Here is a 25,792-nt window from a genome sequence, read left to right on the forward strand (position 1 = left end):
TAGGGGTGGCGGCATGCTGCGGGAATGTACGCTCGCCGTGGTGGGACCATTAACCCTTCAGGAGGTTGCCCCCCCCCCCCCCCCCCCCAAGTCCCACGAAGCAGGCAGGTTGGTGCCAATCAGTCTTGCCTGAAATAAATAAACCGAAAAATAACTGCAAAAAAACTCTTCAGGAGCTTCCATAAGCGTGACCGGCTCCTCCAAGCACATTTTCTAAACTGAGTCTGGTAGGAGCGGCATTGAGGGAGGAGCCAGCGCACACTATCAACTTCTTAAAGTGCCCATGGCTCCTAGTGAACCAGTCTATACCCCATGGTACTAAATAGATTCCCAGTATCCTCTAGAACAGGGGTTCTTAAACTCGGTCCTCAGGACCCCACACAGTGCATGTTTTGCAGGTAACCCAGCAGGTGCACAGGTGTATTAATTACTCACTGACACATTTTTAAAGATCCACAGGTGGAGCTAATTATTTCACTTGTAATTCTGTGAGGAGACCTGCAAAACATGCACTGTCTGGGGTCCTGAGGACCGAGTTTGAGAACCTGTGCTCTAGAACGTAAGAGAGAACCTGATGGTGTACATACATCTCCAATGGTGCGGTGCTTGTGCAGGACCCATTCTGTGCATGTGTAGAACAGGTCCTGTGTTGTTACATGCAGTGTCCCCTGAGCCACTTCCTGATTGCCAGGCTGCTGCTGTTGGGGGGAAGGGATAGTGGGCGGAGCTGGGCAGTGTGCCTTATGGGCTACGAGGACCAATCTGAGTAACATCAGGGTTACTCAGAAGGCCGATGGTCTCGCAGATGATACAATACTACTTCTTAGCATGCTGGACAAAGATCTTCGATTCCAGCAGGAGACCTCTTTTCTCTCCTAGTGGATGCTGGGAACTCCGTAAGGACCATGGGGAATAGCAGCTCCGCAGGAGACTGGGCACAAAAGTAAAGCTTTAGGACTACCTGGTGTGCACTGGCTCCTCCCCCTATGACCCTCCTCCAAGCCTCAGTTAGATTTTTGTGCCCGGCCGAGAAGGGTGCACACTAGGGGCTCTCCTGAGCTTCTTAGTGAAAGTTTAGTTTTAGGTTTTTTATTTTCAGTGAGACCTGCTGGCAACAGGCTCACTGCATCGAGGGACTAAGGGGAGAAGAAGCGAACCTATCTAAGTGGTGGTAGCTTGGGCTTCTTAGGCTACTGGACACCATTAGCTCCAGAGGGACCGAACACAGGCCCAGCCTCGGAGCTCGGTCCCAGAGCCGCGCCGCCGGCCCCCTTACAGAGCCAGAAGCAAGAAGAGGTCCGGAAAAATCGGCGGCAGAAGACATCAGTCTTCAACAAGGTAGCGCACAGCACTGCAGCTGTGCGCCATTGTTACTCAGGCACACTTCATACTTCGGTCACTGAGGGTGCAGGGCGCTAGGGGGGGGCGCCCTGAGCAGCAATGTAAACACCTTGGCTGGCATAAATACACCACATATAACCCCCAGGGCTATATGGATGTATTTTAACCCCTGCCAGAACTCACCAAAAAGCGGGAGAAAAGGCCGCCGAGAAGGGGGCGGAGCCTATATCCTCAGCACACGGGCGCCATTTTCCATCACAGCTCCGCTGGAAGGACGTCTCCCTGACTCTCCCCTGCAGTCCTGCACTACAGAAAAGGGTAAAAAAGAGAGGGGGGCACTAATTTGGCGCAGTTTTAATACTAACAGCAGCTATAAAGGGAAAAGCACATTTTATAGTGGTATTCCTGTCTATATATAGCGCTCTGGTGTGTGCTGGCATACTCTCCCTCTGTCTCCCCAAAGGGCTAGTGGGGTCCTGTCCTCTATCAGAGCATTCCCTGTGTGTGGGCGGTGTGTCGGTACGATTGTGTCGACATGTTTGAGGAGGAAAATGAGATGGAGGCGGAGCAATTGCCTATTATAGAGTTGTCACCCCCTAGGGAGTCGACACCTGAGTGGATGAGCTTATGGAAGGAATTGCGTGACAGTGTCAGCTCTTTACGACAGACAGTTGACGACATGAGACAGCCGGCTACTCAGCTTGTGCCTGTCCAGGGGTCTCAAACGCCATCAGGGGCTTTAAAACGCCCGTTACCTCAAATGGCAGACACAGACACGGATACTGACTCCAGTGTCGATGAGGAGACAAACGTGACTTCCACTAGGGCCACACGTTACGTGATTGAAGCAATGAAAAATGTATTGCATATCTCTGATAATACAAGTACCACTAAAAAGGGTATTATGTTTGGTGAGAAAAAACTGCCTGTAGTTTTTCCTGTATCCGAGGAATTAAATGAAGTGTGTGATGAGGCGTGGGTTTCCCCCGATAAAAAACTGATAATTCCTAAAAGGTTATTGGCATCGTACCCTTTCCCGCCAGAGGATAGGGCACGTTGGGAAACACCCCCTAGGGTGGATAAAGCGCTCACACGCTTGTCTAAACAGGTAGCACTACCCTCTCCTGATACGGCCGCCCTAAAGGAACCTGCCGATAGAAAGCTGGAGAATATCCTAAAATGTATATACACTCACACGGGTGTTATACTGCGACCAGCAATCGCCTCAGCCTGGATGTGCAGTGCGGGCCTGGCGTGGTCGGATTCCCTGACTGAAAATATTGATACCCTAGATAGGGACAGTATATTACTGACTATAGAGCATTTGAAGGATGCATTTCTATATATGCATGATGCACATAGGGATATTTGCCGACTGGCATCAAGAGTTAGCGCGCTGTCCATTTCTGCAAGAAGAGGTTTATGGACGCGGCAGTGGTCAGGTGATGCGGATTCTAAAAGGCACATGGAAGTATTGCCTTATAAGGGGGAGGAGTTATTTGGGGTAGGTCTATCAGACCTGGTAGCCACGGCAACTGCTGGAAAATCCACATTTTTACCCCAGGTAGCTTCTCAACCTAAGAAGACGCCGTATTATCAGGCGCAGTCCTTTCGGCCCCATAAGGGCAAGCGGGCAAAAGGCGCCTCATTTCTGCCCCGTGGCAGAGGTAGAGGAAAAAGGCTGCAACAAACAGCCAGTTCCCAGGAACAAAAGCCCTCTCCCGCCTCCGCAAAATCCTCAGCATGACGCTGGGGCTTTACAAGCGGACTCAGGCACGGTGGGGGCCCGTCTCAAGAAGTTCAGTGCGCAGTGGGCCCACTCGCAAGTGGACCCCTGGATCCTTCAGGTGGTATCTCAGGGGTACAAATTGGAATTCGAGACGTCTCCCCCTCGCCGTTTTCTAAAGTCTGCTTTACCGACGTCTCCCTCAGACAGGGAGGCAGTATTGGAAGCCATTCACAAGCTATATTCCCAGCAGGTGATAATCAAGGTACCCCTCCTACAACAGGGAAAGGGGTACTATTCCACACTATTTGTGGTACCGAAGCCGGACGGCTCGGTGAGACCAATTTTAAACCTAAAATCCTTGAACACTTACATACAAAGGTTTAAATTCAAGATGGAGTCACTCAGAGCAGTGATTGCAAACCTGGAAGAAGGGGACTATATGGTGTCTCTGGACATCAAAGATGCTTACCTACATGTCCCAATTTACCCTTCTCACCAAGGGTACCTCAGGTTTGTGGTACAGAACTGTCACTATCAGTTTCAGACGCTGCCGTTTGGATTGTCCACGGCACCCCGGGTCTTTACCAAGGTAATGGCCGAAATGATGATACTCCTTCGAAGGAAGGGAGTTTTAGTTATCCCTTACTTGGACGATCTCCTGATAAGGGCAAGATCCAGGGAACAGTTGGAAGTCGGAGTAGCACTATCTCAGATAGTGCTGCGCCAGCACGGTTGGATTCTCAATATTCCAAAATCGCAGCTGATTCCGACGACACGACTTCTATTCCTAGGGATGATCCTGGACACAGTCCAGAAAAAGGTGTTTCTCCGGGAGGAGAAAGCCAGGGAGTTATCAGAACTAGTCAGAAATCTCCTAAAACCAGGCCAAGTCTCAGTGCATCAATGCACAAGGGTCCTGGGAAAGATGGTGGCTTCTTACGAAGCAATCCCATTCGGCAGATTCTACGCAAGAACCTTCCAGTGGGATCTGCTAGACAAATGGTCCGGGTCGCATCTTCAGATGCATCAGCGGATAATCTTGTCACCAAGGACAAGGGTGTCTCTCCTGTGGTGGTTGCAGAGTGCTCATCTTCTAGAGGGCCGCAGATTCGGCATTCAGGACTGGGTCCTGGTGACCACGGATGCCAGCCTGAGAGGCTGGGGAGCAGTCACACAGGGAAGAAATTTCCAGGGCTTGTGGTCAAGCCTGGAGACATCACTTCACATAAATATCCTGGAGCTAAGGGCCATCTACAATGCTCTAAGCCTAGCAAGACCTCTGCTTCAAGGTCAGCCGGTGCTGATCCAGTCAGACAACATCACGGCAGTCGCCCACGTAAACAGACAGGGCGGCACAAGAAGCAGGAGGGCAATGGCAGAAGTTGCAAGGATTCTTCGCTGGGCGGAAAATCATGTGATAGCACTGTCAGCAGTGTTCATTCCGGGAGTGGACAACTGGGAAGCAGACTTCCTCAGCAGACACGACCTCCACCCGGGAGAGTGGGGACTTCACCCAGAAGTCTTCCACATGATTGTGAACCGTTGGGAAAAACCAAAGGTGGACATGATGGCGTCCCGCCTCAACAAAAAACTAGACAGGTATTGCGCCAGGTCAAGGGACCCTCAGGCAATAGCTGTGGACGCTCTGGTAACACCGTGGGTGTACCAGTCAGTGTATGTGTTCCCTCCTCTGCCTCTCATACCCAAGGTACTGAGAATCATAAGAAGGAGAGGAGTAAGGACTATACTCGTGGCTCCGGATTGGCCAAGAAGGACTTGGTACCCGGAACTTCAAGAGATGCTCACAGAGGACCCGTGGCCTCTACCTCTAAGAAAGGACCTGCTCCAGCAGGGACCCTGTCTGTTCCAAGACTTACCGCGGCTGCGTTTGACGGCATGGCGGTTGAACGCCGGATCCTGAAGGAAAAAGGCATTCCGGATGAAGTCATCCCTACCCTGATCAAAGCCAGGAAGGATGTAACCGTACAGCATTATCACCGTATTTGGCGTAAATATGTTGCGTGGTGCCGAGCAGCTACTTGGTCAGGGGCAAACACGTTTGCTAAATTCTACAAATTTGATACCCTGGCTGAGGAGGACCTGGAGTTCTCTCATTCGGTGCTGCAGAGTCATCCGCGCACTCCCGCCCGTTTGGGAGCTTTGGTATAATCCCCATGGTCCTTACGGAGTTCCCAGCATCCACTAGGACGTCAGAGAAAATAAGAATTTACTTACCGATAATTCTATTTCTCGTAGTCCGTAGTGGATGCTGGGCGCCCATCCCAAGTGCGGATTGTCTGCAATACTTGTACATAGTTATTGTTACAAAAATCGGGTTATTATTGTTGTGAGCCATCTTTTCAGAGGCTCCTCTGTTATCATGCTGTTAACTGGATTCAGATCACAGGTTGTACGGTGTGATTGGTGTGGCTGGTATGAGTCTTACCCGGGATTCAAAATCCTTCCTTATTGTGTACGCTCGTCCGGGCACAGTATCCTAACTGAGGCTTGGAGGAGGGTCATAGGGGGAGGAGCCAGTGCACACCACCTGATCCTAAAGCTTTTACTTTTGTGCCCTGTCTCCTGCGGAGCCGCTATTCCCCATGGTCCTTACGGAGTTCCCTGCATCCACTACGGACTACGAGAAATAGAATTATCGGTAAGTAAATTCTTATTTTTCTCTCGGATGACCAAATACGTAGCAGCGTTATGAACTGCGTCCAGCTCTGAATCAGGCCCATTGTTCATGTGTCATTGCAACTGCAATTGAGGCTAAATTGTGCGCAACTCAGCCCCTGAGTATTGTGCTATTGCTTGCATGCATGCATGCATGCATGCATGCATGCAAGGACCTTGGAGCAGGTGGTAGGTATACAGATGTGTCTTAATACACCTAGCATCTATAAGTCATGTGGTTGCACATTCAAATAAAAAGCACATTTGAGCGAGAGTCCCCCAGTACTTGGCATGCCAAAATGGGCTGTTTTGGTGCGACTAAAGTCAAAGTGTATGAGGTCACATCTGTAGTTTTCAATTTCACATACATTTTTGGAGCGTAATTTTTAAAACCATTGCCCTTTCATTGCTCCTATACACCAGTTTCCCCAGTCAGTAGTACTCCTATATACCATTGCCCCCACAGACAGTAGTGCCCCTATATGCTTTCATCCCAAAGTGCTGACCTGCAGTTGGCGTAAGACCATGTCTCAAATGCATTAAGCCTTAAAAAGTAGAGACTGATAAAGGGGGGAATTCAACGGTTTGAAAAGTCGGTTGGGTGTCTGTTTTTTCCTGTCTATTAGATAGGAAAAAAAACAGACACCCAACTGACTTTACAAACGAATACCCCCAAAGAGTGATAAATGACCAGCCAATCACCTTCCTAACAGGCTGTGTTTGAAAAATAACAGGAGCTGGTTGGCTGGTCATTTATCACTCTTTATTAGTCTCCACTCTCACTTTTTAAGGCTTAATGCATTGGGCCCAGTCACTGTGTTGCATCTGAGCTGCCTACCCGCTTCCTTCTGCAGTAGCGATATGATGGGTCACATAGTTATCGGTGTACCCCGCCCACATCAGAGCATTATTAGAGTAGGCGGGCAGCCCATGGTATGTATTATAGGACCTACCGTAGTGCCAGTCCCCTGGAGTTGGTCAAGTCTGCAGGGTGCCCCTGTGTGGCTGTTCTGGTGAACGTCCCTTGAGCTGGTCCTGGGTGACTGCATGAAATCTCTCGCTGAACAGAGAAGGTTCTGTTGTGGTGAAAACAGCCTAAACTTTCATTTTGCCTTAGATAAACATAATGAAATGTGCCACAAGATCTGCTATTCATTAAATATAATACTCTGGAATTTTGAATTGCTTTGTGAATAATGAATAGACACAACTATAGGAAGGAAGTAAATGCTTTTTATTGTAATGTCTAATTCCACTGAGTTTTCCTATAAGTGTACGCTTAAGCCTTTTGCTGATTATGCAATCATTTTTATTCAGCACATTGGGATGGCCCATAACTACAGAAACAGCAGTCAGGCTGTCCAAGCCGTGAGGGATGCAGGATATGAAATATCTCTCGGCTTGATGCCGAAATCTATTGGGCCTGTGACCTTTGTGTTTACAGGCACTGGTAATGTTTCAAAGGTAAGAAAATGAGACGATACTGAGAATTCACAAAAACGCATTTATGAAGAGCCACAAGTGCTTATTAGTATGCAGCTGGTTTATGTGTAGACATGCAGCACAGAATGAATTACACTGGTCTTTCATAGGACAATCTCATTATGGGATCTCAAATATATAAACTAGAAGTCTGGAGCAGTGCTTAAAGTGGTTCTTTAGAGGTGGGGGAACTCGCCCTCCCATGGGTGCCACACCCCTAGCCCCTCCCACTCAGTATATACCACGCCCCTAGCCCCTCCCTTTTAAGTGTGTTCATTGATTATGTATTAATGTAGTGGTGTGTGCTCAGTGACGGGGGAGCTATGTGCCTAAGTCATTATCGGTGCTTCTATCTTTTAGAAGTGGCACTGACCACCGCTCCTAAAAGTGGAACTGACTGTTTTGACACGTGTGTGTGTGTGTGTGTGTGTGTGTGTGTGTGTGTGTATGTATGTATGTATATGTATATAATATATATATATATATATATACACACACACACACACACACACACACACACACACACACACACACACACACACAGTGGTCGAAGAGTCAATTTTCAAGTGGGGGTATGGAAAAGTGAAGGTTGTAATTCTGCGCTCCGGAAAAGGGACATGGCCACTAAAATGGGTGTGTGTCCTTCAGTGTAGTTTACCACCCCTTATACACATTTTGCACCACAATAGTAGGACCCCTTATACTATCTAGTACTGGTGCCCCTTTCACATTATTATAGCACACGGTATGAGCCGAAATTCACATTATAGCACACGGTATGAGCCAATATTCACATTATAGCACACTGTATGAGCCAAAATTCACATTATAGCACACGGTAAGAGCCGAAATTCACATTATAGCACGCAGAATGAGCCAAAATTCACATTATGCCACACAGAATGAGCCGAAATTCCCATTATAGCACATGAAATGAGCCGAAATTCGCATTATTCCACATAGAATGAGCCAAAATTCACATTACAGCACACGGTATGAGCCGAAATTCACATTATAGCACACGGTATGAGCCGAAATTCACATTATAGCACACGGTATGAGCCGAAATTCACATTATAGCACACGGAATGAGCCAAATTTTGCATTATTCCACATGGAATGAGCCAAAATTCACATTATAGCACATGGGATGAGCCAAAATTCAAATGATACCACATGGAATGAGACAAAATTCAGGAAGAGTGACAGCAGGGACATAGGGACAGGGAAAGTGACAGCAGGGACAGGGAGAGTGACAGCAGGGACATAGGGACAGGGAAAGTGACAGTAGGGACAGGGAAAGTGACAGCAGGGACAGGGAGAGTGACAGAGACAGGGAAAGTGACAGCAGGGACATAGGGACAGTGAGAGTGACAGAGGGACAGGTAAAGTGACAGAAGGGACATAGGGAGAGTGACAGAGAAAGGGACAGCAAGGGCATACAGTAGGGACTAGGGAGAGGAAGGCAGCAGGGTAAGATTACCTATTTAGCAGCTGCGGTGCAAGAGGAGGCTGTGGTCTGTGGTGCATGAGGAGGCTGAGGTCGGAGCGGGGCGGAGGAGGCTGTGGGCTTCCGAGATGGTGTGGAGGTGCAGAGGACTGAGGGCGGCAGAGGAGGCTGAGGGCAGTGTAATGGAGGAGGCTGTGGTCGGCAGCCTTTGGTGCGGCACTGGCTCAGCGGTGACGCGGCGGGGGCAGCAATTGGAGATCACATCATCTCCAAGCGCCACCGGTACACACACAGTGAATGGGAAACGGGTCGCATCGATCCAGCTCCCGTTCACACCGCACAGCGAGCCGGGTTGAACACGAGTTCAACCCTGCTCGCTACCAGGGTTGAAATACCGGGTCGCTCGACCCGGTATTTTTCCCCTGGCACCTTTCAGACCGCACATCAACACGGGTTATGCGCGCTCATGTGCCTATAACCAGTTTTCATAGCTGGCGGCCTAAAAGGGCTATTATCTATCTTTTTACCATATAAAATGTATACCTTTGGGATTTAAATTTATCGCTCGTTGATGAAAAAAAATTGACAACGTAAAATAGTGCAGCGAGAGGCAGCGCTGAATTGCACAAAAAAATAAAACTCATTCATACAAAAAGCCCAAAATATGTATGTATGTATATATATATATTTCTCTGACGTCCTAGCGGATGCTGGGAACTCCGTAAGGACCATGGGGGATAGCGGCTCCGCAGGAGACGGGGCACATCTAAAGAAAGCTTTAGGATCACCTGGTGTGCACTGGCTCCTCCCCCTATGACCCTCCTCCAAGCCTCAGTTAGATTTTCTGTGCCCGACGAGAAGGGTGCACACTAGGGGCTCTCCTGAGCTCTTTGTGAAAGTTTTAGTTTAGGTTTATTATTTTCAGTGAGACCTGCTGGCAACAGGCTCACTGCATCGAGGGACTAAGGGGAGAAGAAGCGAACTCACCTGCGTGCAGAGTGGATTGGGCTTCTTAGGCTACTGGACATTAGCTCCAGAGGGACGATCACAGGTTCAGCCTGGATGGGTCACCGGAGCCGCGCCGCCGGCCCCCTTACAGAGCCAGAAGAGCGAAGAGGTCCGGAAAAATCGGCGGCAGAAGACTTTCCTGTCTTCAGATAAAGGTAGGCGCACAGCACCGCAGCTGTGCGCCATTGCTCTCAGCACACTTCACACTCCGGTCACTGAGGGTGCAGGGCGCTGGGGGGGCAGCGCCCTGAGACGCAATAAATCGATAGAAAACCTTTTATGGCTAAAATAAATGCATCACATATAACTCCTGGGCTATATGGATGCATTTAACCCCTGCCAAAACATACAAGAAAACGGATGATAAGGACGCCGAGAAAGGGGCGGAGCCTATCTCCTCAGCACACTGGCGCCATTTTCCCTCACAGCTCAGTTGGAGGGAAGCTCCCTGGCTCTCCCCTGCAGTCACTACACTACAGAAAGGGGTTAAAAAAGAGAGGGGGGCACAAATTAGGCGCAGTATAAACAATACAGCAGCTATAAAGGGAAAAACACTTATATAAGGTTATCCCTGTATATATATAGCGCTCTGGTGTGTGCTGGCAAACTCTCCCTCTGTCTCCCCAAAGGGCTAGTGGGGTCCTGTCCTCTATCAGAGCATTCCCTGTGTGTGTGCTGTGTGTCGGTACGTTTGTGTCGACATGTATGAGGAGAAAAATGATGAGGAGACGGAGTAGAGTGTCTGTAATAGTGTTGTCACCCCCTGGGGGGTCGACACCTGAGTGGATGTACTGTTGAAATTGCGTGACAGTGTCAGCCTTGTATAAAAGACAGTGGTTGACATGAGACAGCCGGCTACTCAGCTTGTGCATGTCCAGACGTCTCATACAGGGGCTCTAAAGCGCCCGTTACCTCAGATACAGACGCCGACACGGATACTGACTCCTGTGTCGACGGTGAAGAGACAACCGTGATTTCCAATAGGGCCACACATTGCATGATTGAGGCAATGGAAAAAGTTTACACTCTTCTGATAATATAAATACCACCAAAAAAAGGGGTATTATGTTTGGTGAGGAAAAACTTCCTGTAGTTTTCCTGAATCTGAGAAATAAAATGAGGTGTGTGATGATGCGTGGGTTTCCCCCCCGATAACAATTGATAATTTCTAAAAAGTTATTGGCAGTATACCTTTTCCCGCCAGAGGTTAGGGTGCGTTGGGAAACACCCCCTAGGGGGGATAAGGCGCTCACACGCTTGTAAGAACAAGGGCTCTACCCTCTCTGGAGATGGCCGCCCTTAGGGATCCTGCTGATAGAAAGCAGGAGGGTATCCTAAAATGTATTTACACACACATACTGGTGTTATACTGCGACCAGCAATCGCCTCAGCCTGGATGTGCAGTGCTGGGTTGGCGTGGTCGGATTCCCTGACTGGAAATTTGATATCCTAGATAAGGACAGTATATTATTGCCTATAGAGCAATTAAAAGATGCATTTCTATATATGCATGATGCACAGCGGAATATTTGCCGACTGGCATCAAGTATAAGTGCGTTGTCCAATTATACCAGTAAAGTGGTCAGGTGATGCGGATTCCAAACGGCATTTGGAAGTATTGCCTTAACAAAAAAGGGGATGTACCCCAGGTCGCCTCTCAAAATAAGACGCCGTATTATCAGGCGCAGTCCTGGTTGGCAAGCGGACAAAAGGGTTCCTCTTTTCTGCTCGTGACAGAGGGAGAGGAAAATGGCTGCAGAGATCAGCCAGTTCCAAGGAACAGAAACTCTTTTCCGCCTCTGCCAAGCCCTCAGTATGACGCTAGGGCTTTACAAGTTCAGGCACGGTGGGGTCCCGTTCTCAATGAATTTCAGTGCGCAGTGGGCTCACTCGCAAGTAGACCCCTGGATCCTTCAGGTAATATTTCAGGGGTACAAATTGGAATTCGAGACGTATCCCCCTCGCCGTTTCCAAAGGTCTGTTTTACCGACGTCTCCCGCTGACAGGGAGGCAGTTTTGGAAACCATTCACAAGCTGTATTCCCAGCAGGTGATAATCAAGATACCCCTCCTGCAACAGGGAATGGGGTATTATTCCACACTATTGTGGTACCGAAGCCAGACGGCTCGGTGAGACCGATTTTTAAAATCTAAAATCTTTGAACACTTGCATACAGAGGTTCAAATTCAAAATTGAGTCACTCAGAGCAGTGATTGCAAACCTGGAAGAAGGGGACTACATGATGTCTCGGGACATCAAGGATGCTTACCTTCATGTCAAAATTTACCCTTCTCACCAAGGGTATTTCAGGTTATGGTACAGAACTGTCACTATCAGTTCGGACGCTGCCGTAGGGATGGTCCACGGCACCCCGGGTCTTTACCAAGGTAATGGCCGAAATGATATCCCTTCGAAGGAAGGAAATTTTAGTTATCCCTTACTTGGACGATTCCCTGATAAGGGTAAGATCCAGGGAACACTTGGAAGTCGGTGTAGCACTATCTCAGGTAGTGTTGCGGCAGCACGATTGGATTCTCAATATTCCAAAATCGCAGCTGGTTCCGACGACTTGTCTTCTGTTCCTAGGGATGATCCTGGACACAGTCCAGAAAGAAGGTGTTTCTCCCGGAGGAGAAAGCCAGGGAGTTATCCGAGCTAGTCGGGAACCTCCTAAAACCGAACCAAGTCTCAGTGCATCAATGCACAAGGTTTCTGGGTAAAAATGGTGGCTTCCTACGAAGCAATCCCATTCGGCAGATTCCACGCAAGACTTTCCAGTGGAACCTACTGGACAAATGGTCCGGGTCGCATCTTCAGATGCTTCAGCGGATAACCCTGTCACCGGGGACAAGGGTATCCCTCCTGTGGTGGTTGCAGAGTGCTCATCTTCTAGAGGGCCGCAGATTCGGCATTCGGGACTGGGTCCTGGTGGCCACGGATGCCAGCCTGCGAGGCTGGGGAGCAGTCACACAGGGAAGGAATTTCCAGGGCTTATGGTCAAGCCTGGAGACATCTCTTCATATAAACATTCTGGAACTAAGGGCCATTTACAATGCCCTAAGTCAAGCGAAACCTCTGCTTCAAGGTCAGGCGGTATTGATCCAATCGGACAACATCACGTCAGTCGCCCACGTAAACAGACAGGGCGGCACGGGAAGTAGGGGGGCAATGGCAGAAGCTGCAAGGATTCTTCGCTGGGCGGAAGATCATGTGATAGCACTGTCAGCAGTGTTCATTCCGGGAGTGGACAACTGGGAAGCAGACTTCCTCAGCAGACACGATCTACACCCGGGAGAGTGGGGACTTCATCCAGAAGTCTTCCACATGATTGTGAACCGTTGGGAAAAACCAAAGGTGGATATGATGGCGTCCCGCCTCAGCAAAAAACTGGACAGGTATTGCGCCAGGTCAAGAGACCCTCAGGCAATAGCTGTGGACGCTCTGGTAACACCGTGGGTGTTCCAGTCAGTGTATGTGTTCCCTCCTCTGCCTCTCATACCAAAAGTACTGAGAATTATACGGCAAAGGGGAGTAAGAACGATACTCGTGGCTCCGGATTGGCCAAGAAGAACTTGGTATCCGGAACTTCAAGAGATGCTCACGGACGAACCGTGGCCTCTACCTCTAAGAAAGGACCTGCTCCAGCAGGGGCCTTGTTTGTTCCAAGACTTACCGCGGCTGCGTTTGACGGCTTGGTGGTTGAACGCCGGATCCTGAAGGAAAAAGGCATTCCAGATGAAGTCATCCCTACCCTGGTCAAGGCCAGGAAGGACGTAACCGCAAAACATTATCACCGCATTTGGCGAAAATATGTTGCGTGGTGGGAAGCCAAGAAGGCCCCTACAGAGAAATTTCAACTGGGTCGTTTCCTCCATTTCCTGCAAACAGGACTGTCTATGGGCCTAAAATTAGGGTCCATTAAGGTTCAATTTTCGGCCCTGTCGATTTTCTTCCAAAAGGAACTGGCTTCAGTGCCTGAAGTTCAGACATTTGTAAAAGGGGTACTGCATATACAGCCTCCTTTTGTGCCTCCAGTGGCACCTTGGGATCTCAATGTTGTGTTGAGTTTCCTAAAGTCACATTGGTTTGAACCACTCACCACTGTGGACTTAAAATATCTCACATGGAAGGTGACGATGCTGTTAGCCCTGGCTTCAGCCAGGCGTGTGTCAGAATTGGCGGCTTTATCATATAAAAGCCCTTATTTAATATTTCATTCTGACAGGGCAGAATTGAGGACTTGTCCTCAATTTCTACCTAAGGTGGTTTCTGCATTTCACATGAAGCAACCTATTGTGGTACCTGCGGCTACTAAGGACTTGGTGGATTCCAAGTTGCTTGACGTGGTCAGGGCCCTGTAAATATATGTTTCCAGGACGGCTGGAGTCAGAAAATCTGACTCGCTGTTTATCCTGTATGCACCCAACAAACTGGGTGCTCCTGCTTCTAAGCAGACAATTGCTCGTTGGATTTGTAGTACAATTCAGCTTGCACATTCTGTGGCAGGCCTGCCACAGCCAAAAATCTTAAAATGCCCACTCCACAAGGAAGGTGGGCTCATCTTGGGCAGCTGCCCGAGTGGTCTCGGCTTTACAACTTTGCCGAGCAGTTACTTGGTCAGGAGCAAATACGTTTGTAAAATTCTACAAATTTGATACCCTGGCTGAGGAGGACCTGGAGTTCTCTCATTCGGTGCTGCAGAGTCATCCGCACTCTCCCGCCCGTTTGGGAGCTTTGGTATAATCCCCATGGTCCTTACGGAGTTCCCAGCATCCACTAGGACGTCAGAGAAAATAAGAATTTACTTACCGATAATTCTATTTCTCGTAGTCCGTAGTGGATGCTGGGCGCCCATCCCAAGTGCGGATTGTCTGCAATACTGGTACATAATTATTGTTACCAAAAAATTCGGGTTATTGTTGTAGTGAGCCATCTTTTATAGAGGCTTCTCTATTATCATGCTGTTAACTGGGTTCAGATCACAAGTTGTACAGTGTGATTGGTGTGGCTGGTATGAGTCTTACCCGGGATTCAAAATCCTTCCTTACTGTGTACGCTCGTCCGGGCACAGTATCCTAACTGAGGCTTGGAGGAGGGTCATAGGGGGAGGAGCCAGTGCACACCAGGTGATCCTAAAGCTTTCTTTAGATGTGCCCTGTCTCCTGCGGAGCCGCTATCCCCCATGGTCCTTACGGAGTTCCCAGCATCCACTACGGACTACGAGAAATAGAATTATCGGTAAGTAAATTCTTATATTATATATATATATATATATATATATATATATATATATATATATATATATATATATATATATATATATATATATATATATATATACACACACACACACGTGATTATGTATAGACTAGTGAGAGAGAAAGCAAAACACACACTAGATAGATAAAACATGTGTGCCCAGGATTTACATACTGGAACACACACTGGATAGATATGTAAATCCTGGGCACACATGTTTTATCTTTTATATTTCACACCTTTCCTTGATAAGGCTGACAGCTAATCTGCTGAGCTCTTGCTTGGCTCCGGCAGTAATATGGCTCCTCTGCAGTGCTCCCTGTAGACGCAGACACCTGATGATGTCATTTTTCCCGTCGCCGGCGCAGGGACTGCACTGGAGGCGGCGGGGCGGGCTAAATTCCCTCTTGCGCCGCCCACCCACTACCGCAACATTGATATGACTGAGTAGCCACAGCGCCGGTGGATGGGCGAGAGAGCGCGCCGAGCGGTAAAGTTGGATGGGCTGGCAGTGTCGGGCCAGCAACTTCCTGCCGCTCGCGCTTGGGCACTGTAAGAGACAACACAGCCCGCGGCAGAATAGATGTTGTGGGTGGGCGGCGGAGGCGGGGCAGCAGAAGCCGGTCAGCGATGCTCTCTATTTAATCCGACTGCCTGTGTGTAGTTAAGGTGGGCGGGCGGAGGCGGAACTGGTTCCGCCTGCAATTAGAAGTGCCGGAACGCAGTGCCGGAACGCAGTTCCGGACCACTTTAACCCCTGGTCTGGAGAAAGTCATAACACGCACAAACCAATCGCATTTGCTTAAATCTTCTAACTGTGTAAGTCGGAAATGCCAGTAAGAAGGTAACTGGCTGGGTTACTGCACTACGGTTTAACTGCCACTTTTTCCATATTTTATTTCCCCCCGGTGTTTTGCGCATGCACAGTAGGGAAATCAATTGGAAAATAGCCACTGCACCATTTCCCTGGAGATCTGCGCATGTGCAGTAGACTCTGGCACAGTACACTGTAGATTGTAAGCTTGCGAGCAGGGCCTTCCTACCTCTACTGTATGTCTGTCTGTTTTTACCCAGTTTTGTTCTATTGCTGCTGTTCTAATTATAAAGGACAACGGAATATGCTGCGCTATATAAGAAACTGTTAATAATAATACTAGCGCTCGTCGCCAATGCGCTGCTTGCTAGAGAGTTGAGGGGTCCCAACGGAGACTGCACACGTGCCTCATACGTTCCTGCAATAACATACTGCAAATCTGTGTAAATCTAGTAAATAACTGCATGCAAATTTTGTTTATACTGTTTTATATAGAGCAAAACATTTTAAGCTTGCAGCCCATCATCAAGGGACCCATAATCTCTGCAAGTCCCTACACTAGCATTAATGTCCAACACACCATTAAATTGCAGTGAAATGCACTCACCTCTCTGGTACAGAGAGTAACATGTAGATAAGGGCTGGCTTGTGAGCAATACCCAGCTAAGCCTTATATACTGTACATTACTGTTGCCTTGATTGTAACAGCCATGAAAACACTAGGTAAAATTTTGAAACACAACCGAAATATGCCAGGCTCTGTGTTACCGTATTGTACATAGTTCCAGCTGCGTGACAGTATTATTGCCATATATGTATACAAAACAGAAAAACATGTTATCAGAAGCAAATCCTGTCCCTCACCATACAATTAAACTCAAGGATGACCTATAAGCACAGTCTACTTCATTTAATATTTTTTTTCTAAATGTCCCAATAAGAAACTTCTTGGCTAGTGGTGCCTTGAAAACAAGTGTGATACTCTAGGGCAGGGGTGGCCAACCAGTCAGTGGCAAAGAGCCAGAAAAGATCTGTAGTCAAGGGTAAGAGCCATATCATTTGCACGCCAAAGGCGCGCAAGCAAAATGGGGGCGTGGCATAGTTGTCACAAAACCAGACCCCATTTTTATGTGCACACCTTTCGGTTTGATGTTTGTAGGAGTATGACCTTGTGTCATAACCCCATTTTTAGTCATGTTGTGCAGTGCCACATACAAATAAAGCCCCTGTACAGTGTCACATACATATAACCAAACACCAAAAAATGGGTACCTCCACAGTGCCAGATACATACATGTCCCCACAGTGCCAGATACATACATGTCCCCACAGTGCCAGATACATACACAGAGGCAGAACTCTGGGAGGCAACGGAGTCAGCTGCCGCCGGGCTCCTGCTTTGAAGGGGGGCACCTCTCCTCCGGTTCCATGTGTTCAGTGACATTAATCAATTAAGTTAATTGACAGCAGCCGGTATCTCTTCCGTAGCCGACTTCCCTACTAGTCACTACACATTGCAAATCACACCCTCTTTAATATAGATACACTTTAAGCAGACACCTTACTGATGAAGCTATTTGCTCCTATAAAGAAAGCATGAGAATTCTAACTATATGAAGTTATTTCTCTGACAATTACACATAACTTCATATAGTTAGAAATAATTCTCATACTTCCTATGCAAGAGCAGATATCTCCATCAGTAAGGTGCATGCTACCAGTGTAATAGGTCGTGGGTTCTAATCCTGGATATATGACACTTATTGTCAGAGAAATAATCAGCATTGTGAGTGACTGAGCAGATCTATGTAGTGTGGTTGGACCCCTACATAGATCTGCCTAGTTGCAACAGTTTTGTAGTAGCTTCATATAGTTATAATTAGAGATGAGTGGGTTCGGTTTTACTCAGTGTTACTCTGATCTCAAAACGGCATCTTATTGACTCACGGATGATATATAGGGGGGGACCAATATTTTTCTTGCCTCCGGGCAACTGGGATAAACTTACGCCACTGTACATACATGTCCCCACAGTGCCAGATACATCCATGTCCCCACAGTGCCAGATACATCCATGTCCCCACAGTGCCAGATACATCCATGTCCCCACAGTGCCAGATACATCCATGTCCCCACAGTGCCAGATACATCCATGTCCCCACAGTGCCAGATACATCCATGTCCCCACAGTGCCAGATACATCCATGTCCCCACAGTGCCAGATACATCCATGTCCCCACAGTGCCAGATACATCCATGTCCCCACAGTGCCAGATACATCCATGTCCCCACAGTGCCAGATACATCCATGTCCCCACAGTGCCAGATACATCCATGTCCCCACAGTGCCAGATACATCCATGTCCCCACAGTGCCAGATACATCCATGTCCCCACAGTGCCAGATATGCCCCCACTGCCAGATACACATCTCCCCATTGCCAGATATGCCCCCACTGCCAGATACACATCTGCCCATTGCCAGATATGCCCCCAGTGCCAGATACACATGTCCCCCCAGTGCCAGATATGCCCCCACTGTCAGCTACACATCTCCCCAGTGCCAGACAGGGCTGCCATCAGAAATTGCGGGGCCTGGGACTGACAAAATAGGCAGGGGGGTGGTCTTCTGTATGCCGAATGTTGGGATCCCGGCGCACAGTATACCGGCGCCGGAATCCCGACACCCGGCATACCGACAACTATTCTCCCTCGTGGGGGTCCACGACCCCCTTGGAGGGAGAATAAATTAGTGTGGCGCGGCGAGCCCGCAAGGGGCTCCTTTGCGCTCGCCACGCTGTCGGTATGCCGGCGATCGGGCTCCCGGCGCCGGTATGCTGGGCGCCGGGAGCCCGAGCGCCGGCATACCACACGACACCCAGGCAGGGCCCCCCACAACTGTGGAGGAGTCAGCTTTAGAATTGCACCAGTTAGCGTGTGTGTGTGTGTGTGTGTGTGTGTGTGTGTATATATATATATATATATATATATATATATATATATATATATATATATATATATATATATATATATATATATATATATATATATATGCATGCATACATGTGCCGCTGTTGGGAGGGCCCGGGATGCTGATGCCGCTGCCTGCCCGCCTCCATCCCCGCTGCTGTCCTCCGTCCTCCTGCAGCTGTATTGAAAACGTCCCTCCCAAAATGCCTCAGAGGAGACAATTATTCAAGATACTAGAGGGCTCCTCTAGTATCTTGAATAACGGTCTCCTCTGTGGCGGCGGCCATTTTGGGAGGGAAGTTTTCAATACAGAGCTGCTGAAGGGTCTGAGGACAGCGGCAGAACAGCGGGGATGGCGGCGGGCAGGTGGCTGCATGAGCATCCCGGGCCCCCCTCTCTCTGTCAGAGAGGTTGGGCCCGGGACAGCTGTGCCCCCAGCACCCCCCTGATGGCAGCCCTTGTGCCAGATATGCCCCCACTGCCAGCTACACGTCTCCCCAGTACCAGATACATGTCCGTCCATCCGTCCGTCCCCAGTGCCAGAAACACGTCACCCCAGTGCCAAATATGCCCCCAGTGCCAGATACATGTTCCCCCCCAGTGCCAGATATGCCCCTAGTGTAAGATACACATGTCCCCACACTGCGCCCCCCCCCCCAAAGTGCTGCTCACCTGCTGCTTGTGAGGGGAGTAGAGCGCAGCATGCGCCTCTACTGACCCTCAGTCTTCACTCTCCGGCGGCGTTGATTCTCTCTAATTAGGCGCTGGTCCGTGAGTCAGAGTTTGTGGACAGGCAGCCTGACTGGCTGCCGGTCCGCAAGCTCTGATTGGCTCACGGCCGGCGCCGGGCACTGCAGACTAGGGCAGCGGGAGGTGCCGCTGGAGCTTACGAGCCGCATGTGGAGATAGAGCCGCGGGTTGGCCACCGCTGCTCTAGGGCGCTTGATTCAAAAAGTTTGGGAACCATTGGTCTATAGCGTATTTGTTTTAAACATCTCACAATATAAATTGGATATCTCCTATAAACAAACAAGCTGTTGGCAATAATTAAGTCAATTAAGTAACTTTGAAATGTATTGTATCTTGTTATTTAGGGAGCACAGGAAATGTTTAATGAACTTCCATCTGAATTTGTTGAACCTCATGAACTGAAAGAAGTTTCCAAGACTGGAGGTACAGTACTGCAAATCTTGACACTGTTCTTGTTGGACAGACTGTAATTGATTTACAAAGCTCATTGTCTCCACTTCCTACTAGATCTCCGGAAAGTGTATGCAACTGTGTTAAGTCGTCACCACCACCTTGTAAGGAAAACCGATGGCGTATATGACCCATTAGAGTATGAAAAGAACCCTGAGCTCTACACCTCCCGGTTTAACACTGATGTAAGACTAACTTATTCTTTCGTCATAACATGGCTAGATTGTGTATGAAAACCTTTAACGTGTCTGCAGCTCTGAGTTAAAATGACCAAACTGTAAGTGTAGCACAGGGTACTTATTTCTCTGACGTCCTAAGTGGATGCTGGGGACTCCGTAAGGACCATGGGGAATAGCGGCTCCGCAGGAGACAGGGCACAAAAGTAAAAGCTTTAGGATCAGGTGGTGTGCACTGGCTCCTCCCCCTATGACCCTCCTCCAAGCCTCAGTTAGATCTTTGTGCCCGGCCGAGAAGGGTGCAATCTAGGTGGCTCTCCTAAAGAGCTGCTTAGAGTAAAAGTTTTGTTAGGTTTTTTATTTTCAGTGAGTCCTGCTGGCAACAGGCTCACTGCATCGAGGGACTTAGGGGAGAAGAAGTGAACTCACCTGCGTGCAGGATGGATTGGCTTCTTAGGCTACTGGACACTAGCTCCAGAGGGACGATCACAGGTACAGCCTGGATGGGTCACCGGAGCCGCGCCGCCGACCCCCTTGAAGATGCTGAAGAGAGAAGAGGTCCAGAAATCGGCGGCTGAAGACTTCCCAGTCTTCTTAAGGTAGCGCACAGCACTGCAGCTGTGCGCCATTGCTCTCAGCACACTTCACACCAACGGTCACTGAGGGTGCAGGGCGCTTGGGGGGGCGCCCTGGGCAGCAATGAAAGTACCTATGCTGGCTAAAAATACATCACATATAGCCCCTGGGGCTATATGGATGTATTTAACCCCTGCCAGGTTGTCAGAAAAACGGGAGAAGAAGCCCGCCGAAAAGGGGGCGGGGCCTATTCTCCTCAGCACACAGCGCCATTTTCCCTCACAGAACTGCTGGTAGGAAGGCTCCCAGGCTCTCCCCTGCACTGCACTACAGAAACAGGGTTAAAACAGAGAGGGGGGGCATTTTTGTGGCGATATTATTACATATTAAGATGCTATAAGGGAAAACACTTATATAAGGTTGTCCCTGTAAAATTATAGCGTTTTGGTGTGTGCTGGCAAACTCTCCCTCTGTCTCCCCAAAGGGCTAGTGGGGTCCTGTCCTCTATCAGAGCATTCCCTGTGTGTGTGCTGTGTGTCGGTACGTGTGTGTCGACATGTATGAGGACGATGTTGGTGAGGAGGCGGAGCAATTGCCTGTAATGGTGATGTCACTCTCTAGGGAGTCGACACCGGAATGGATGGCTTATTTAGGGAATTACGTGATAATGTCAACAAGCTGCAAGGTCGGTTGACGACATGAGACGGCCGGCAAACCAATTAGTACCTGTCCAGGCGTCTCAAACACCGTCAGGGGCTTTAAAACGCCCATTACCTCAGTCGGTCGACACAGACACGGACACTGACTCCAGTGTCGACGGTGAAGAAACAAACGTATTTTCCATTAGGGCCACACATGTTAAGGGCAATGAAGGAGGTGTTACATATTTCTGATACTACAAGTACCACAAAAAAGGGTATTATGTGGGGTGTGAAAAAACTGCCTGTAGTTTTTCCTGAATCAGATAAATTAAATGAAGTGTGTGATGATGCGTGGGTTTCCCCCGATAGAAAATTAAAGGCGCTCACACGCTTATCAAAACAAGTGGCGTTACCGTCTCCAGATACGGCCGCCCTCAAGGAGCCAGCTAATAGGAGGCTGGAAAATATCCTAAAGTATATCCACACATACTGGTGTTATACTGCGACCAGCGATCGCCTCAGCCTGGATGTGCAGCGCTGGGGTGGCTTGGTCGGATTCCCTGACTGAAAATATTGATACCCTTGACAGGGACAGTATTTTATTGACTATAGAGCATTTAAAGGATGCATTTCTATATATACGAGATGCACAGAGGGATATTTGCACTCTGGCATCAAGAGTAAGTGCGATGTCCATGTCTGCCAGAAGAGGTTTATGGACACGACAGTGGTCAGGTGATGCAGATTCCAAACGGCACATGGAAGTATTGCCGTATAAAGGGGAGGAGTTATTTGGGGTCGGTCCATCGGACCTGGTGGCCACGGCAACAGCTGGAAAATCCACCTTTTTACCCCAAGTCACATCTCAGCAGAAAAAGACACCGTCTTTTCAGCCTCAGTCCTTTCGTCCCCATAAGGGCAAGCGGGCAAAAGGCCAGTCATATCTGCCCAGGGGTAGAGGAACGGAAGAAGACTGCAGCAGGCAGTCCCTTCCCAGGAACAGAAGCCCTCCACCGCTTCTGCCAAGTCCTCAGCATGACGCTGGGGCCGTACAAGCGGACTCAGGTGCGGTGGGGGGGGTCGTCTCAAGAGTTTCAGCGCGCAGTGGCCTCACTCGCAAGTGGACCCCTGGATCCTACAAGTAGTATCCCAGGGGTACAGATTGGAAATTCGAGACGTCTCCCCCTCGCAGGTTCCTGAAATCTGCTTTACCAACGTCTCCCTCCGACAGGGAGGCATTATTGGAAACAATTCACAAGCTGTATTCCCAGCAGGTGATAATCAAAGTACCCCTCCTACAACAAGGAAAGGGGTATTATTCCACACTATTTGTGGTACTGAAGCCAGACGGCTCGGTGAGATCTATTCTAAATCTGAAATCTTTGAACACTTACATACAAAGGTTCAAATCAAGATGGAGTCACTCAGAGCAGTGATAGCGAAGAAGGGGACTATATGGTGTCCCTGGACATCAAGGATGCTTACCTCCATGTCCCAAATTGCCCTTCTCACCAAGGGTACCTCAGGTTCGTGGTACAGAACTGTCACTATCCGTTTCAGACGCTGCCGTTTGGATTGTCCACGGCACCCCGGGTCTTTACCAAGGTAATGGCCGAAATGATGATTCTTCTTCAAAGAAAAGGCGTCTTAATTATCCCTTACTTGGACGATCTCCTGATAAGGGCAAGGTCCAGAGAACAGTTGGAGGTCGGAGTAGCACTATCTCAAGTAGTTCTACGACAGCACGGGTGGATTCTAAATATTCCAAAATCGCAGCTGATTCCGACGACACGTCTGCTGTTACTAGGGATGATTCTGGACACAGTCCAGAAAAAGGTGTTTCTCCCGGAGGAGAAAGCCTGGGAGTTATCCGAGCTAGTTAGGAACCTCCTAGAACCAGGCCAAGTGTCAGTGCATCAATGCACAAGAGTCCTGGGAAAAATGGTGGCTTCTTACGAAGCAATTCCATTCGGCAGATTTCACGAAAGAATTTTTCAGTGGGATCTGCTGGACGAATGGTCCGGATCGCATCTTCAGATGCATCAGCGGATAATCCTGTCTCCAAGGACAAGGGTGTCTCTTCTGTGGTGGCTGCAGAGTGCTCATCTACTAGAGGGCAGCAGATTCGGCATTCAGGACTGGGTCCTGGTGACCACGGATGCCAGCCTGAGAGGCTGGGGAGCAGTCACACAGGGAAGAAATTTCCAAGGAGTGTGGTCAAGTCTGGAGACTTCTCTCCACATAAATATACTGGAGCTAAGGGCAATTTACAATGCTCTGAGCCTAGGAAGACCTCTGCTTCAAAGTCAACCGGTGCTGATCCAGTCGGACAACATCACGGCAGTCGCCCACGTAAACAGGGCGGCACAAGAAGCAGGAGGGCAATGGCAGCAAGGATTCTTCGCTGGGCGAAAAATCATGTGATAACACTGTTAGCGGTGTTCATTCCGGGAGTGGACAACTGGGAAGCAGACTTCCTCAGCAGGCACGACCTCCACCCGGGAGAGTGGAGACTTCATCTGGAAGTCTTCCACATGATTGTGAACCGTTGGGAAAGACCAAAGGTGGACATGATGGCGTCCCGTCTGAACAAAAAACTGGACAGGTATTGCGCCAGGTCAAGAGACCCTCAGGCAATAGCTGGGACGCTCTGGTAACACCGTGGGTGTACCAGTCGGTGTATGTGTTCCCTCCTCTGCCTCTCATACCCAAGGTACTGAGAATTATAAGAAGGAGAGGAGTAAGAACTATACTCGTGGCTCCGGATTGGCCAAGAAGGACTTGGTACCCGGAACTTCAAGAGATACTAAGAAGGGACTTGCTTCAGCAAGGATCATGTCTGTTCCAAGACTTACCGCGGCTGCGTTTGACGGCATGGCGGTTGAACGCCGGATCCTAAGGGAAAAAGGCATTCCGGAAGAGGTCATCCGGGTAGGTCAGAGCCAGGAAGGAGGTGACCACACAACATTATCACCGCATTTGGCGAAAATATGTTGCATGGTGTGAGGCCAGGAAGGCCCCCACGGAGGAATTTCAACTCGGTCGATTCCTACATTTCCTGAAAACAGGAGTGTCTATGTGCCTCAAATTGGGGTCCATGAAGGTTCAAATTTTGGCCCTGTCGATTTTCTTCCAGAAAGAATTGGCTTCATTTCCTGAAGTCCAGAAGTTTGTCATGGGAGTACTGCATATACAACCCCCTTTTGTGCCTCCAGTGGCACTGTGGGATCTCAACGTAGTTCTGGGATTCCTCAAATCACATTGGTTTAAACCGCTCAAATCTGTGGATTTGAAATATCTCACATGGAAAGTGACCATGCTGTTGTCCCTGGCCTCGGCCAGGCGAGTGTCAGAATTGGCGGCTTTGTCTCACAAAAGCCCATATCTGATTGTCCATTCGGACAGGGCAGAGCTGCGGACTCGTCCCCAGTTTCTCCCTAAGGTGGTGTCAGCGTTTCACCTGAACCAGCTTATTGTGGTACCTGCGGATACTAGGGACTTGGAGGACTCCAAGTTGCTAGATGTTGTCAGGGCCCTGAAAATATAGGTTTCCAGGACGGCTGGAGTCAGGAAAACTGACTTGCTGTTATCCTGTATGCACCCAACAAACGGGGTGCTCTTGCTTCTAAGCAGACGATTGCTAGTTGGATGTGTAGTACAATTCAGCTTGCACATTCTGTGGCAGGCCTGCCACAGCCAAAATATGTAAATGCCCATTCCACAAGGAAGGTGGGCTCATCTTGGGCGGCTGCCCGAGGGGTCTCGGCTTTACAACTTGGCCGAGCTGCTACTTGGTCAGGGGCAAACACGTTTGCAAAATTCTACAAATTTGATACCCTGGCTGAGGAGGACCTGGAGTTCTCTCATTCGGTGCTGCAGAGTCATCCGCACTCTCCCGCCCGTTTGGGAGCTTTGGTATAATCCCCATGGTCCTTACGGAGTCCCCAGCATCCACTTAGGACGTCAGAGAAAATAAGAATTTACTTACCGATAATTCTATTTCTCGTAGTCCGTAGTGGATGCTGGGCGCCCATCCCAAGTGCGGATTGTCTGCAATACTCGTACATAGTTATTGTTAAACAAAAATCGGGTTATTATTGTTGTGAGCCATCTTTTCAGAGGCTCCGCTGTTATCATGCTGTTAACTGGGTTCAGATCACAGGTTGTACAGTGTGATTGGTGTGGCTGGTATGAGTCTTACCCGGGATTCAAAATCCTTCCTTATTGTGTACGCTCGTCCGGGCACAGTATCCTAACTGAGGCTTGGAGGAGGGTCATAGAGGGAGGAGCCAGTGCACACCACCTGATCCTAAAGCTTTTACTTTTGTGCCCTGTCTCCTGCGGAGCCGCTATTCCCCATGCCATGGTCCTTACGGAGTCCCCAGCATCCACTACGGACTACGAGAAATAGAATTATCGGTAAGTAAATTCTTATTTTTTCTCACTTTAGAGTCCGTAACTGTATCCATCT

The 25,792-nt window shown here is 49.0% G+C and overlaps 1 protein-coding gene across 2 annotated transcripts in view; it reads left to right on the plus strand.

Annotated features, from left to right (window-relative positions):
• Positions 1 to 25,792, plus strand: part of AASS (aminoadipate-semialdehyde synthase) — a 255,271-nt gene that overhangs the window by 123,314 nt on the left and 106,165 nt on the right. For both annotated transcript variants that reach the window (XM_063927192.1, XM_063927191.1), the window contains 3 exons: positions 7,064 to 7,210; positions 19,823 to 19,901; positions 19,986 to 20,113. In XM_063927192.1, the coding sequence (XP_063783262.1) occupies positions 7,064 to 7,210; positions 19,823 to 19,901; positions 19,986 to 20,113 (354 nt within the window). The remainder of the gene's footprint in view (positions 1 to 7,063; positions 7,211 to 19,822; positions 19,902 to 19,985; positions 20,114 to 25,792) is intronic.

The sequence above is a fragment of the Pseudophryne corroboree genome, chromosome 6, assembly GCF_028390025.1.
Source record: "Pseudophryne corroboree isolate aPseCor3 chromosome 6, aPseCor3.hap2, whole genome shotgun sequence".
NCBI lineage: Eukaryota > Metazoa > Chordata > Amphibia > Anura > Myobatrachidae > Pseudophryne > Pseudophryne corroboree.